The sequence below is a fragment of the Leptosomus discolor genome, chromosome 1, assembly GCF_034619465.1.
Source record: "Leptosomus discolor isolate bLepDis1 chromosome 1, bLepDis1.hap2, whole genome shotgun sequence".
NCBI classification, from domain to species: Eukaryota; Metazoa; Chordata; class Aves; order Leptosomiformes; family Leptosomidae; genus Leptosomus; species Leptosomus discolor.
The window spans coordinates 3,211,976-3,226,091 of record NC_141391.1 but is presented as its reverse complement, the minus strand read 5'-3'; the positions used below and the strand labels follow the sequence as shown (position 1 = coordinate 3,226,091).

Below are 14,116 nucleotides of genomic sequence, written 5' to 3'. Positions count from 1 at the left end.
CCGCTTCCCCCCCCTACCCCCCTCCTCCCTCCCTCCCCCCTGTCCTCCTCCTCCACCCCACATACACACCCCCCCCCCCCTCCTCCCTCCGGCCCGCGGATTTAAAGGGGCAGCGGCGCCAATTCGGGGGACCATGCCGAACTTCTGTGCGGCTCCCAACTGCACCCGCAAGAGCACCCAGTCCGACCTGGCCTTCTTCCGCTTCCCCCGGGACCCGGTCAGGTAAGACCCCAGCCGGGCACCGCCGGCGCCGCCTCAGGAAGGCAGCCCGCGCTGCAGCGGTGCGGTTGGGGGCGGAGGGGTGGGGGACGGCGGCGCGTTCGCCCGCCTCTCCCCTCAGGCCTCCGACGGCCCGCAGCCGTCCGCGCTCCGCCTGAGGAGACACCGCGGCGGGGAGGCGCCTCCCTCCCTCCCTCCCTCCCCCATCCCCCGCAACCCCTCTCCGCGCCTCCTCACCTAGGCGGCGCGCCGCCGCGGTACGGGACCGGGAGGGTCGGCGGCCGGCGGGGGCGGGGGGGGTGGGGGGTGGGGGGGGAGGCCGGCGGCCGCCCGGAGCTGCCGGCGCTGCTGGCGGAGGCCGCGCGCGCTGTGGCGCCGGGGGGGCGGGGCTCCGCGGGACCCTCCGGCCCGCGGCGGGGAGGCGGGTGAGAAGCTGCGCATGCGCCGGGGCGACTGTCGCTTCCCGCCACCCTCCCTCGGGGGGGGGGGTGGGGGGGGTGGGGGTGTCGTGGGAGTGATGAGAGACAGCGGTGCCGCTCCGGGGGTGATGGGGGATCTGAGGGGCTGCCTGTCCGTGAGGGGAGCGGGGGATCTGAGGGGCTGCCTGGCTGTGAGGGGAGCGGGGGATCTGAGGGGCTTCCTGTTCGTGAGGGGAGCGGGGGATTTGAGGGGGTGAGGGGCTGTGAGGGGAGCGGGGGCTGTCTGATTGGGAGGCGAGTGGGAGACTGAGGGAGTGAGGGGCTGCCTGGCTGTGAGGGGAGCGGGAGATCTGAGGGGCTTCCTGTTCGTGAGGGGCTGTGAGGGGAGCGGAGGGCGTGAGGGACTGTGAGGGGAGCGGGGGATCTGAGGGGCTGCCTGGCTGTGAGGGGGTGCCTGACTGAGAGGCAAGTGGGGAGCTGAGGGTTTGAGGGGCTGCCTGGCTGCGAGGGGAGGGTGTGAAGGACTGTCTGGCTGTGGGGGGACTGAGGGGGGGGGGAGCGCTGAGGAGCTGCTTGTGAGGGATGTGGAAGGGTTTGAGGGGGTGCCCATCTCTTAAGGATATGGGGCAGCAATAGGATGTATGGGTGTTAGAGGTGTGAGGCAGGTGGAGGGGTGTAGGAGCAATGGGGTGACGCAGGGGAGCCCGCTCAAAGCCAGCACTGCTTCAGGTGGTGGAAGTCTGTCAGTCCTACTGCGTGCTGAGGTGATGTGGCTCTGGATGATGAGGTGTGCGCGTGACAAATAGGACACCGGTGTGACAGGCAGCTGTCACTAGATTGCAAGGATGATGACTGGTGATGAAGTGTCATGAGAACAGCAGAAGTGATAGGATATTCAGGTTCCCAATGGGTAAAAAGCAGGGGTGGTGCACTGGTGGAGCAAGAAGTGTGTGAGTGAGAAGCCACGGAAAACACCATGGAAAATTAATCATGTGCTTAGGCGTAGAAACCCACATGTAGAAGATCACATTTAAATCTAGATAATGCTCTTAAAACCGTTTCTTGCTTCTCACAATCTGGAAGGTGCATAGGTGCTAGAGCAATACCAGTTATCTGTCTCCTAACAGTAATTAATGAAGGTTGACAATTTAGACATAATACTCGCTTGCTTCCTTCCTTGAAGCTGCTTGACCTGATTTTTGGGAAATTTCAAAACCCATGGGAATTGTTGGTACGTAGTTTTTTCTAAGAAAACAGTCTCCTGTAAGTGATCTAAAAAGAATATACAAAAAGCTTGTAGAGGTCGTACCTGTTGCTTAAAGCTGTGTTTTTCGGGTACGTCATCAAACTTTCCTGGGTGAACGCAATGCTTTGTGTTAAAGCTCAGATAACCAGACCTCTCTCTGATGCCCCTACATGCAAGGTTTTGTCGTACAATCCTTATTAGGTATGTTTATGCTTTCAATGAAAACCGAAATTGGAATGGTTGGTTGCCTGCTCCTAACCTTTCACTTGTACGGTTCGCTCTTGGCGTTGTCGCTTTCCACCCTCCGTCCTGCGAGAGCTGCAGGTTCTTACACCGTCACAGGAATGACCGCGGTTTGTGCAGGATTGAAGAGATTTGGTGCTGTCTGACCTTCAGTCTTGATTTGTGAGGAGTCCGTGCTGTAAAATCTCAGTCATGTCAGGTTGTGCGAAATTGGTCAATACATGACAGTTTATTTTATGAAGAAAAAACCCCTTCAGTTTTAATTTCTCTATTTAAAGACATTTTGAATGAATGTTTTCTGTGGTAGCAATACAGAGATACATTAAAAAGTGTGCAGTTATTGAAACTAAGTGTGCAGTTAATGAAACGATGCTCTCATTTTGATTATTTTTTTTTTAAAAAACCCTCTGTATCTGAGAATTAAAATACTACTACTTTTAGCCACCATTTGTGGAAGTTTAGAAATAAAAACCTTTTGAAAAAACCAATGCATGTCAGCTACAACAACTTGGAGCAATATAGATTTATGGGTGTTTCTTTTGCAAACATTTGAGTGGATCACCGACTTGGTTTTAGGAAGCATGTACAGGCTTACTTTTCTACAGTGGTGAGTAAGCATGCTCTCTGAGGGTGTGACACTTCATAATCCCCTTCAAGTAGTTCAGGCTTATACAGTCAATGTTCCTGGAACAGAATAGTGGAAAATATGGTTAAAATTGACCCTGAAGGATTGTTTAGACCTTTCTACTGTCCAAAGAAAGGATAAACTATAGCTAGACTGTTCCTAGCATCTTTGTCGTGCGCTTAAAAACATGCAGTGACAAAGATGACGCTCTGAAGTTCCTACAAGCTTTCCCCCACCCAATATCCTACACCTTTCTCATTTAAACCTATGTTAAAATGTCCAAAGTTGATCATATATTCTATTTTCACAACAGCATTTAAAGATTGATAAATCCGTGCAACGTTCTGGCTTTGTGGACTGGAAGATGTTAGTGGTTTATCCTCCGGTTTGGATTGCAGCAGTCATCTGCGGTCGTAAATGAAACCTCGTACCGTTACAGGTCAAACTGGTCTGGTGAGCAAAGCGCTTTATGCCAAAAATGTGCTGTTTGCACTTGGCAGCTTACAGTGAGAAAGTTGAGTGTAACGGCATCTTTAAAAATATCTTTTAATTAAAAAAAAAAATCATTGATGAGAAATACATAGTTGCAGGTAAATTTTCTCTACTACCTTACTGCTTTCAGTTTCCACAATAACTGAATAATTGCCTTTATGTTTTCCCAGTACAGTGCTAAGCAGTTCCAGTTAGACCTCCCAAGTCTGATCTTTCGAGCGTTAGCAAGTCCGTGAGACCTAACCAGTTATTTAAGACTCTCTTCATTTATTGTGGCTGCCTGAGAAAACCAGAAGGGATGCACAGATTAGGCTTTGACAAAGAACCACCTGCCTTTAATGGATGGTACGTAGTCTTTTCATATCAAACATTGATGCAAATAGGCTCTGTTACCCCGATAAGGAGGTGTATTTTATAGTTTTATACAGCCTAGGCCGTGATCCCGTCAGTAAGATCGGTCTGTTTAACCCCCGTCCGCATTTCTGACTCTGTTCGTCATCGTGGTTTGAGTTAAGGTGGAGTATTTAGAACAAAACACTTCTTAAGCAAAGAGATGCTGTTCTGCTGCAGTTGACCAATACTGAGGTAACATAAAGAGGTGACACTATTCACACCTCAATAAAATGCCATTTGAACTTCCATGAGATGTCAGCGGATCTCTGAAAATGCGGGTTGTGACTGAAGAAAACCTTCCTGGAAGCTAATGAGGGATACCTAAGCAGTGGCGTAGTATGTTGCATTGAAATGGCTTTTAATTTGTGCCAAATATTTTGCAACTTGTGCTACAGTGTGTGCTAGTTGAACACTAAAAACCTGGAGATATTTTTATAGACAGTTTTATTCTAAAATTTTTTTGATTGCTGCTTGGATAATACCATGCAGAGCTATGGTGGGTGATTTCAGGGGTCTGACCTCCTTTTTCTTTGCTCTTCCATTCCTCGTTCCTTGGAGAGCATTCGATTTGAAGCCAAACTCGTAGCAAGACCGAAGGGCCGAATTCAGCCTCCGATGGAGTTTGCATGTTTGAGGCCAGTCGCATAACCTCCACCATCTCCCTCTAGTCCTGCAGCTACCCGAGAACACGTCACCGCTCCAGCTTTTGCCGGTAGAGTCTCCTCGATGTCTAGAGCTCCTGTTACTGAGCTGCTGCTCCAGCGGGGTGAGGAGCATGGCGCCTGTGTCTGATCAGGATCCGCAAACTGGAGCTCTGCACGCCGAGGGTGGCTTTTGGATCGTGTGCTCACACAGCGTTGACTTCAGCACAAAAGGCAGTGGCCAGAGCCACTGTGATGTAACTGTAGAAGAAGAGAAGGGAGAGGAATATTGGGTGGTTAATTTAATCTTTGTGAGACTTATTTCCTGAGTAAGACCCCTCTGAAGAGCTCACGGTATCTTTTGCCATCGCTCGTTAGTCAGATCTGGTCTGTAGCTATTACTAGTATCTAATTAACTTGCTCTGTGGTTGGCTGCAGTGTCAGCGGTGAAGGGATCCAGGCTGATTTTTTTTTTTTCTGTCCTTGACAACTCTGTGCCACCGGTTTGTCCCTGTGTGGTTCCCAGGAGGGGATTCGGAGAAGTCGTCCTAACGTGAGGAGCTCTGACTTTGCTCCCTGGCGGTCTTCCTCAGCTTCCCCGAGTCACGGAGAGGCGCAAGCAAGACTACGGGGCTCAGGCTCTTCCTCTGGATACTGCTCTGGACTGAAACCCTCTCCGCTGACAACAGGGAGGCTCATCAGCCTTTGTGACAGCCCGGTGCGATCGTGTTTAATGCTGTTTAGTAATCAGCACCCACTCAGAAAGGACGAGAGCCAGATTCGGTATAGTTTATAGTTTATAAAGGTGTCCTGTGTGAAAAGACTGTATTTATTGAATGAAGAATGTTCTCCTGTTCCTTTGTGGGGGGGATTGCGCTCTCCAGGCAAGAGTTCAAGATCTGTGGTGCCAAAAGCCTGATTTTAAAAAAATTATTTTTCTTTCCTTAAGTCATTATTAAGGATGCTATGTGTAGATCTGTGAGAGCAGTATTAGAAATTATTCCCGTTTTAGGGCACTTGTTGCCACTGTTACTTTGATGTTTTGCATGAACGAAAAATTAAGACGCGCAAACGGTTCAGCCAGCAGAGATCAGAATCCAGGATTCCCCCCTTTCATCTTCACGGCTGCCCTTTATCGCACTCTGTTGAAGTAGAGGTGACGGTGGATCCACTCAGAGCTGTGGATTTCCTCGTTTGGCCTGCCCACCAAAACATCTGACCAGACAGCCTTCGTTCCTAAATTGTTGAATAATCACTAATTATTTTTCTCCATTTTTGCTCCTATGAGCAATAATTCCGTGTTTCCAGTCAAGAATAGTAGTAGAATTGCTTTCTCCTAACTTTTTGCTGTTTCTTGGGTTGCAACCTCTCTTCTCTTTAATTTAGGAATGAAGAAGACTGTTTAAAGACTTGGTTTTAAGTGGACTGAGTAACTTTTTCACTTCTGTGAATTTCAGCAATGACTGGGTTGTGGGAGATCTTGCCCACTTTGCCCCACTGAAATAGTAGACTTTTCATGTAACTTCCCTCTGTAGGTTCCTGGAACTTTGTGGATGTTGCCCACATGTACCAATTAAAAAGAAAAGCCAAAGAACGCTTTAAAATATGAGTCCATGTTGAAAAGTCTGTAGCAAAGTGATGGACTGTGAAGTAAAATAAGTCACTGAGACTGTAGTCAAAGTTCCTTCTCCTTTTTGCTGTAGAATTATTGCGATACTACTGTAATTCTTACAAGGTCGTTGTCTCTGGTGTTCTTGAGTTTGTCTGGGGAAGAATTTACCCTAGGAGGAATGGGGGCTTGTGTAACGGTGCTGTACAGTTAGGGCAGTGAACAAATCCTCCGCTGTGTTCATGTGAAGGTGTTGAGCCATCTGAGTGGTGCGTTTTCAACTCTGTTTACTTACATGCCGTTGTAAATTGGTAGCTCTGTGATGCCACTACTTGTAAGCACATGCATTAAAATAATGCTGCTTTAGAGGACTATTTTTCAGGAAGGAAATTACTTTTTTTAAAAAAAACGTTTTAAATACAGAGATACCAGTAGCTGCTGGAGTCTTGTTAATTTTTATATATAAGTTTTTATGCACAGATGAAGTAGCAGATGAGTTTCACTGGAGTAGCTGCGCAGAATCAGTCTGTGCACGTTGTCGCTCCAAAATCCATAGCAAGAAAGTGATTTCACAGACCCCGTTGGGGGAAATATGAGCTGATGAATGAATTTGCATCAATTACTGGAAGCGGTTTACTCACCAGAGGAAACAGTATCTTGCATATCTAAAAGGAGCCCTGTTAGTAGGGGAAGTGTTTCTTTAGCTTTGTGTTATATCTGAGAGAACTGATCCGAAGCAGAAGTGAATGTAAAAATATGCATCTAACAAAAGCTTGCTTAAGGGGTGTGAGTGCTGTCTGTAGAGCGATTACTTTTTTGGTTTTAATATTGCACTTCTCAAAAATCTACTCCAAGCTCCCCAATGACCACAATAAATAAGAAAAATGCTGTATTGTGGAAGGAGGTGGAGAAGACAACTATTTTAACAGCTGCCTTTAAAAACTTTATTACTTTAGTCTACAAGCACATCTTTTTTTTTTTTTTTTTTTTTTTTAATTTTAAGATTAAATCCTTAAGGATTAAATGGTCGGATTTCATGAGCAACTGCGTTACAATCTGTTGTGTGCGTGAGACAAAGGCAAAAATATATAAAACACAGGAAAAGATTCCTGAATTTGCTGGGGCGGTGCTAAGCAAGAATATATAAATTAAGGGAAAAACATTCCTGAGTTTGCTGGGGCGGTGCTAAGTGGTGAACAAAAGGAGAAAAAAAGGTCTTTAAAAAGATTTGACGGCACATTTACAGCGGAAGGTGTACAGAATGTTCCTTAGCCTTGCATAAAGGACAGGGCTCCCTGCACTCCTCGCTGTTGGAAGTTGTAGAGGATTTTGTTTTATCCTAAAACTAGCTGATTCTTTTGCTTCTGTGCAGATGTCAGAGATGGGTAGAGAACTGTCGAAGGGCAGATTTAGAAGATAAAACTCCAGATCAACTCAACAAGCATTACCGACTGTGCGCTAAACACTTTGAGACTTCTATGATATGTAGAAGCGTAAGTAAAACCAAGGGTTTGTTTCCTGCATCTTGCAAAATGGGACTAACGTTTTTCGTCAGAATGCTGCGTTTTAATCTTTGATCTCCTGGGTAGCTGGTCCCTGGGAAAACTAATCTCTTAGTTTTAATTGAGGTCATTGTCATGGTCCAGGGCACCGCGCGGGCACAAAGGATGAGGTGGAAATGAGCAGCTGGGAAGAGAAAAGCCGAGCTGCTCCTGCTGGTTTAATGTGTTCGTGGAGCGCTGGGCTTCACTGCAGTTCTTTCCTCATGCAAAGCAAAGCTCATTTTGTTTATTGTCACTAGATGTTACAACTTTATATAAATTTATGGGGTGTAAGTATGTAAGTTTGCTCACCTCTAGTTATTTAAAGTCGTTAATGTGCTGTTACTGAAGCATGGACATGGTGTGATTCGGTTAAATTACGCTCCGTTGTGGCCAAGAGATTTAAACATTTTTTGCATCCGTCAAGCTTTTGCTTCCTGTTATATTTTATCCGGCTAAATTCATGGCATGGTTTCCTGTTAATGAAATAATAGCTTTCAATTCTTGTTAACAAGATAATGTTGATTTTAACAGCTCACGTAACAGTAGGAAACGGTGGACGTGGGGCTTTGTAGCAAGTTTTAATTTCCAGGCTGAATCTCAGTCTGTTACATTAGGCAAAAATCAGTCCTTTACTTACAAGGATAATTCCAATACTCAGATCAGACTCAGCTCCTGGTGGTATTACACACGACGGCATCTCTGGTTAGCCAGCATCCCAGAAACAAACAGAGGAATATTGGAAGTAATTCGGAATCTGAAATGAAACCTTACGAATCTCGGTTTGTTTAAAATATACTCAATCTAACGACAGGTATAAACAGTATCAGTTAAAATTTTGTTCTTACTGGAAATTAGTTGGTTTAGACAATGTAAGTTTGCAGTATATCCAAATATAAAAACATTAAATAAAATTTCATTATAAATAAATATTAAATAAAATTTAAAATTAATAATTTTTTTTACATAAAATATTTGTATTTAACTATGAGGAGCATTTACATGACCATCTAGAAGTCTTTTCCTGTTCATAGGACAGATAAATTTTTCCTTCAATATGATATTTCACAGTAGTTTTTTGTGGAATTCATCAGTCTACATAAAGAAGCAGTTAAACTTTTTCATCGTGAATATGTGCACATGATTTTTTTTTTTTTTTCTAAATTATGAAATAAGTGATAAAAACCAAAGCACAACAGTAACAAATTTTTCCTTTCTGATGCATAAATGTCTTCTCTCCGGAATGTTTGTTTTTAAAAAGTCATAATATTGCGGTAAATTAAAATGATTGCATCTGGGGTCTTTGGTGTGAAGGTGATGGGGAGGAAGAAGTGTTTGTGATTTGGGTTAGGATTTTCTTTAGTATCTGTCTTGTTTTCAGTGTTGTCTTGATATCCCAAAACGTGAATTGCAGAGCATAGCTTTCTGTTCGTTTTGAAACATCAGAAAGTCAAAATACTTAAAAAAAACCAACCAAACAAAGAAAAAAGGACATGGCATCTGAAATTCTGGGGGTGGGGGTTGTGTGCATACAGTGAGAATTTCCGAAAGAAATCCCTCATCTAGACATCTGTCTTCTTACAGAGCCCTTACAGAACGGTTCTACGGGATAATGCCGTGCCAACTATATTTGATCTTACAAGTCACTTGAACAATCCCCACAGCAGACATAGGAAAAGGATAAAAGAGCTGGTAAGTTTTTCATGTAAGTTGGTTTTGTTGGTTTTTTTTTTTAATATTTAAAGGCAAGTAAGTTCGTGTGAAACTTTGGTGTAAAAGTATCAGGTAATAATATTTAACACTTGAGTGTTTGCGTTTTCTGTGCTGCCTATTCTAGTATCATTTCGTTGATCATAAGTTAAATGCCCAGATGTTTTGCCAATATAACTTTTATCTACTAAGGAAGGTTTAATGAAATAATCTGGAAAATAAAACATGTCGATCCAGAGCTGATTCTGCCTTCCAGAGAAAGTGCTTGGCTTCATTTTGCTTGTTATTCCAGTGCAACGGGGTACAACTTGGACATGGTACCTCAAATTCTCACTACATACTGGTTGTGATCTGCAGTTCACCTGTTTAACTTTTGAAGCCTGCACCAATTCAGACGTGTTTGGTTTAGCTTATTGTTCTGAAAAGGTGACCCACAAATAAAACAAAGATCAAGAAGTTTTTCGGAACTGTGTCTTGTTGACTTTTTTTGTGTCGTTTATAGAAAAATAATTTTTTTGGTGTCATTTATAGAAAAAGCATCTCTAGGTCTCTGGGGTTATAAGTATACTGACAATTAAGGGAATTCAACTCCTAAACTCCACTTATATGTTGGAAAATTACAATTTCTAAATATTTCTTCATGAGTTTGAGTCTGTTTATTGACTGAACACGGAAGTAAAGACAGTTCTGCCTACTGACAGTGCACGTTCATATTGAAACAGAATTCCTTCATGGAATATATTTACTAATAATTATAAAATACATATTGAACAAATTCCTGATGTAAGTATGGAAACTTTAGCAGTGGTAGCAAACTTTTAGTTAGTTGATAAGTGTCGTGGCAGCAATAAACTGCCTGAAGAAATGTCCTTCTCTTGGACCTTCTAGTGCTTTTTGGTAAATATTAACGCTCTTAAAATGGTCTCATCTACAATATTTGTGTCTGATCCTGATGTGGTTTAATGTTGTAAGGTCATGTGCTAGATGTTACCATCAATAAAGTTATTTTTTTCTTTTTTTTTAAAGAGTGAAGATGAAATAAGAACCCTGAAGCAACAAAAGAGTAAGTAGGCAAAATAATCGTGTTCGTAAAAACATTAATTGCTAGGGCTGACAAGGTAATGCAGGACATGTAACTGTAAATTTATATGTATCAGGAGGGTAATTGTGTTCCTGCTTGATTCAAACAGGCAGTTTAAACTCTTTCCCCAGTACTAGTTCCCCTTTAAACTGGGAACATTCTTCTCTGGACTCTAGTAACTTAAAGGTAATGGGGATAGTAAGGGAAAGCAAATGTTAAGTTTTATTCATGTTATCTTGACACTTACAGTATTTTACATTTTGTAGTTGATGAAGCTTTTGAACGGGAACAGGCAACACAAGAACTGAACGAAAGCAATGAACAAAATACTGTGTCAGAGGAAGGAGGGGAAGAACAAGAGGAAGAAGCTGTCCCCTTAACACTGGAAGAAAGAGAAAACAAAGATTACCTTAAATCTTTGTTTGAAATTTTGATCCTAATGGGTAAACAAAATATTCCTTTGGATGGCCATAATGTTGATGAGCTTCCAGAAGGTATTTTTACTTCAGGTAACTTTCAGGCTCTACTGGAATATCGAATCAATGCTGGAGATGAAGTTCTGAGGAAGCGATTTGAGATGACAGCAGTCAATCTTGAGTATTGTTCGAAAACTCAGCAGAAACAAATGCTTGAGATCTGTGAAAGCTGTGTTAGAGAAGAGACACTGAGGGAAGTAAGAGACTCGCACTTCTTTTCTATTGTCACCGATGAAGTAGTGGACATAGCGGGAGAGGAACATTTGCCGGTGCTGGTGAGGTTTGTTGATGATTCTCATAATCTAAGAGAAGAATTCATAGGGTTTTTACCATATGAGGCTGATCCTGAAATTTTAGCTGTTAAGTTCCACGCAACTATTACTGAAAAGTGGGGTCTGAACATGGAGTACTGTCGAGGTCAAGCCTACATCGTCTCCAGTGGCTTTGCTTCTAAAATGAAGGTGGTGGCTACAAGACTGTTGGAAAAGTATCCCCAAGCTGTGTATACGCTGTGTTCCTCTTGTGCCTTAAATGTTTGGCTGGCAAAATCCGTTCCTGTTGTTGGTGTTTCCATCGCGTTAGGAACAATCGAAGAAGTTTGCTGTTTTTTTCATCAGTCTCCGCAGTTACTAGTAGAACTGGACAACACAATTTCTGTTCTTTTTCAGAACAACGAGGGGAAGGGCAACGAGCTGAAGGAGATCTGCCGTTCTCAGTGGACAGGCAGGCATGATACTTTCGAGGTTTTGGTGGACCTCATGCAAGCGCTGGTGCTGTGCTTGGATGCGGTAAGCAGCGACTCGTCTGTCAGGTGGAACAACTTTATTGCCGGTCGAGCATTTGTCCTTTCAAGTGCATTGACAGATTTTGACTTCATTGTCACTATCGTAATTCTGAAAAACGTTCTGTCTTTCACAAGAGCTTTCGGGAAAAATCTCCAAGGGCAAACATCAGACGTGTTCTTCGCAGCTAGCAGCTTAACAGCAGTGTTGCATTCTTTGAATGAAGTGATGGAGAATATTGAAGTTTACCATGAGTTTTGGTTTGAGGAAGCCACGAATTTGGCTACGAAACTGGATGTACAAATTAAACTCCCAGGAAAATTTCGCAGGGCGCAGCAGGGGAACTTGGGCTCTGAGGTAACATCAGAAAACTACTACAAAGACATCCTTAGTGTCCCCGCGGTGGAGCATATTATTCAAGAATTAAAAGACATATTCTCGGAACAACATTTAAAAGCTCTGAAGTGTTTGTCATTGGTGCCTTCAGTCATGGGGCAGCTCAAATTCAACACGTCAGAGGAGCATCACGCTGACATGTACAAAAACGACTTGCCTAATCCAGACACGCTTTCTGCTGAGCTTCATTGTTGGAGAATCAAGTGGAAGCACAGAGGAAAAGACATTGAACTTCCAGCTACTATTTATGAAGCACTTCACTTGCCTGACATAAAGTTTTTCCCTAATGTTTACGCATTGCTAAAAGTCTTGTGCATACTTCCAGTGATGAAGGTGGAGAATGAAAAATACGAAATAGGACGAAAACGCTTAAAGGCTTACCTGAAAAACACCTTGACAGAGCAAAGGTCAAGCAACCTAGCTTTGCTGAACATAAACTTTGATATCAAACACGACTTAGATTTAATGGTGGACACCTACATTAAACTCTATGCAGACAAAGTGGAATTTCAAGAAGACTTTATTCCCTCAAACAACTCTGAAGTAACAGAAAATGCTTAATTTTTTAAGCTCTAACCAATCTGTTGAAACTGCTTTTTCTTAGCTAAGTTTCAACGCTGAGAAAAAACAAAACAAAATGGTGAAATCTAGAAATTCACTGTAATTGTATATCCATTGTCGGTCTTGGGCTGCAGCAGCTGTGGTCAGTGACCCAAATTGTTTTGTTAGTCTGCATTAAATGTGTTATGCGAACAAAACCGAGCCTGACAATAAGCCCATGCTCTTGGCAGAGGTGCTTTCTCCCTCTGATTGACTGAACTAGGTGCTCGTTTCCTTTATTGCATCTTGGGAAAAGTACATTGTGATTGTAGATCCGATGGGGCTGTTACATATTCGCTCATGAATTAGTATAAGAATAAACACCTCAATGTTAAAAAGAGTATAATCCATTTCAGTTCTGTTACATAGGATTTTATTGGTTTTGAAAACTTTAAAAAAAAAAAAAAGTCTTTGATGTGTATTTAACTGGTCTTTTGGAGAGTGGATTCAGCTATTGCACGATCCCGTGCTGTGGGCTGTTCTCGGTGTAAAGTGAATGTTAGTGCTATAGAGGTACGTTTACGGTTTCGTTGGAAGAGTGCACCTCTTTAATCTCTTGATGACTGTTTACATTCCTTTGTGTGAGACACAAAACTTCTTTTTCTTTAGGCTTTTAACAGGCATGGCAGGATTATTGAAATTCCTAAAAGACACTAAAAACCTAAAATTTATTCCACAAACATTTAAATCTGTTCGTTCTATCCTGACTGACACAAACCCATGCATCTAATCATCTGTTTATTTTGTAAACTCACCCAGGAAAGATTAAAATAAGAGTTCGTTGTTTGTCTAGAAGTAAGATTGAAAATATTGCTGTTATTTTTGGCAAGAATGAAACATTTTTGTACAGTTTATTGCAATTTAAAATAAAATGTGAATTGCTTTTTACATAGTATTGAATTTCTTAGTAAAGCTGTGCCTCTTTGCGAACATGTATTGTTTTGTGAGGTACCTTTCAGTTTTGGCAATTTTTTCTCCATTGTTTCCGCAATTCTAGTGAGTGGCGTTGTCTTAAGATACAGGAGACTTTGTGTAATAGCACTTCTGATCTGTACGTTTAGCTGAAGGGGGTTTTTTTAAAGTCTCTTGAATAGCACTGAATGCAGTGCTTTTAGTTGTGGACATTCTGTCTAACCGAAACAGGCGGAAATAAATTCAATTTGAAATGGTTGAAAAGTTAAGTTTTGCAGTATCCTGATGCATGCCCGTTTTACGACTTACAGTTGTCCTTTTATGTACTTTCCAGTTGCAGTGGGGAAGGCCCTCAGCAACAGAAAACTGAATGATTGTAGAGACTATGACAAATACAGTTCTTAATATTTTAATGCAGTCAAACAATAAGAAGAAATTTGAAAAAAAAAACCACAAAAACCCCGCTTACTAAGTAAGCTTAGGTATTAAAGTGGCTATGTACATCTTAATAAATGTTTTCACGGGCTTTTATTTACATTGGAGTAGTAAAGATTTCTCTTAAAAAGTATTATCTTTTCTTTCCACTGCTGTTTGTGTATGCTTTCTGGCAAACTTTCATGTTCATGCGGTTGTTGTCTCAATCAGTAGAAAGTGGTTTAGCTAACAGCTTGCTCTGTTCTTCTGGATATATGAAAATAGCCCAAATCTCTGTTAATGCTGTAAAACCCCCA

At 42.6% G+C, this 14,116-nt stretch overlaps 1 protein-coding gene across 1 annotated transcript; it reads left to right on the top strand.

The window, feature by feature from the left end:
- The first annotated feature begins 123 nt into the window (after positions 1-123).
- THAP12 (THAP domain containing 12) lies at positions 124-13,361 on the top strand. Its single transcript, XM_086481637.1, has 5 exons — positions 124-222; positions 7,260-7,380; positions 9,013-9,120; positions 10,165-10,201; positions 10,486-13,361. Exons 1-5 carry the CDS (start codon positions 134-136, stop codon positions 12,432-12,434), a joined length of 2,304 nt encoding a protein of 767 aa, XP_086337763.1. The 5' UTR covers positions 124-133; the 3' UTR covers positions 12,435-13,361.
- The last annotated feature ends 755 nt before the right edge of the window (positions 13,362-14,116 follow it).

Bases quoted from the DNA above. Each gene is read 5' to 3' on its own strand.
- THAP12 (XM_086481637.1), top strand. From the start codon at position 134: ATGCCGAACTTCTGTGCGGCTCCCAACTGCACCCGCAAGAGCACCCAG. The intron at 7,381-9,012 runs GTAAGTAAAACC...GTCTTCTTACAG, and splicing joins CTTCTATGATATGTAGAAGC to AGCCCTTACAGAACGGTTCT. The intron at 10,202-10,485 runs GTAAGTAGGCAA...TACATTTTGTAG, and splicing joins AACCCTGAAGCAACAAAAGA to TTGATGAAGCTTTTGAACGG.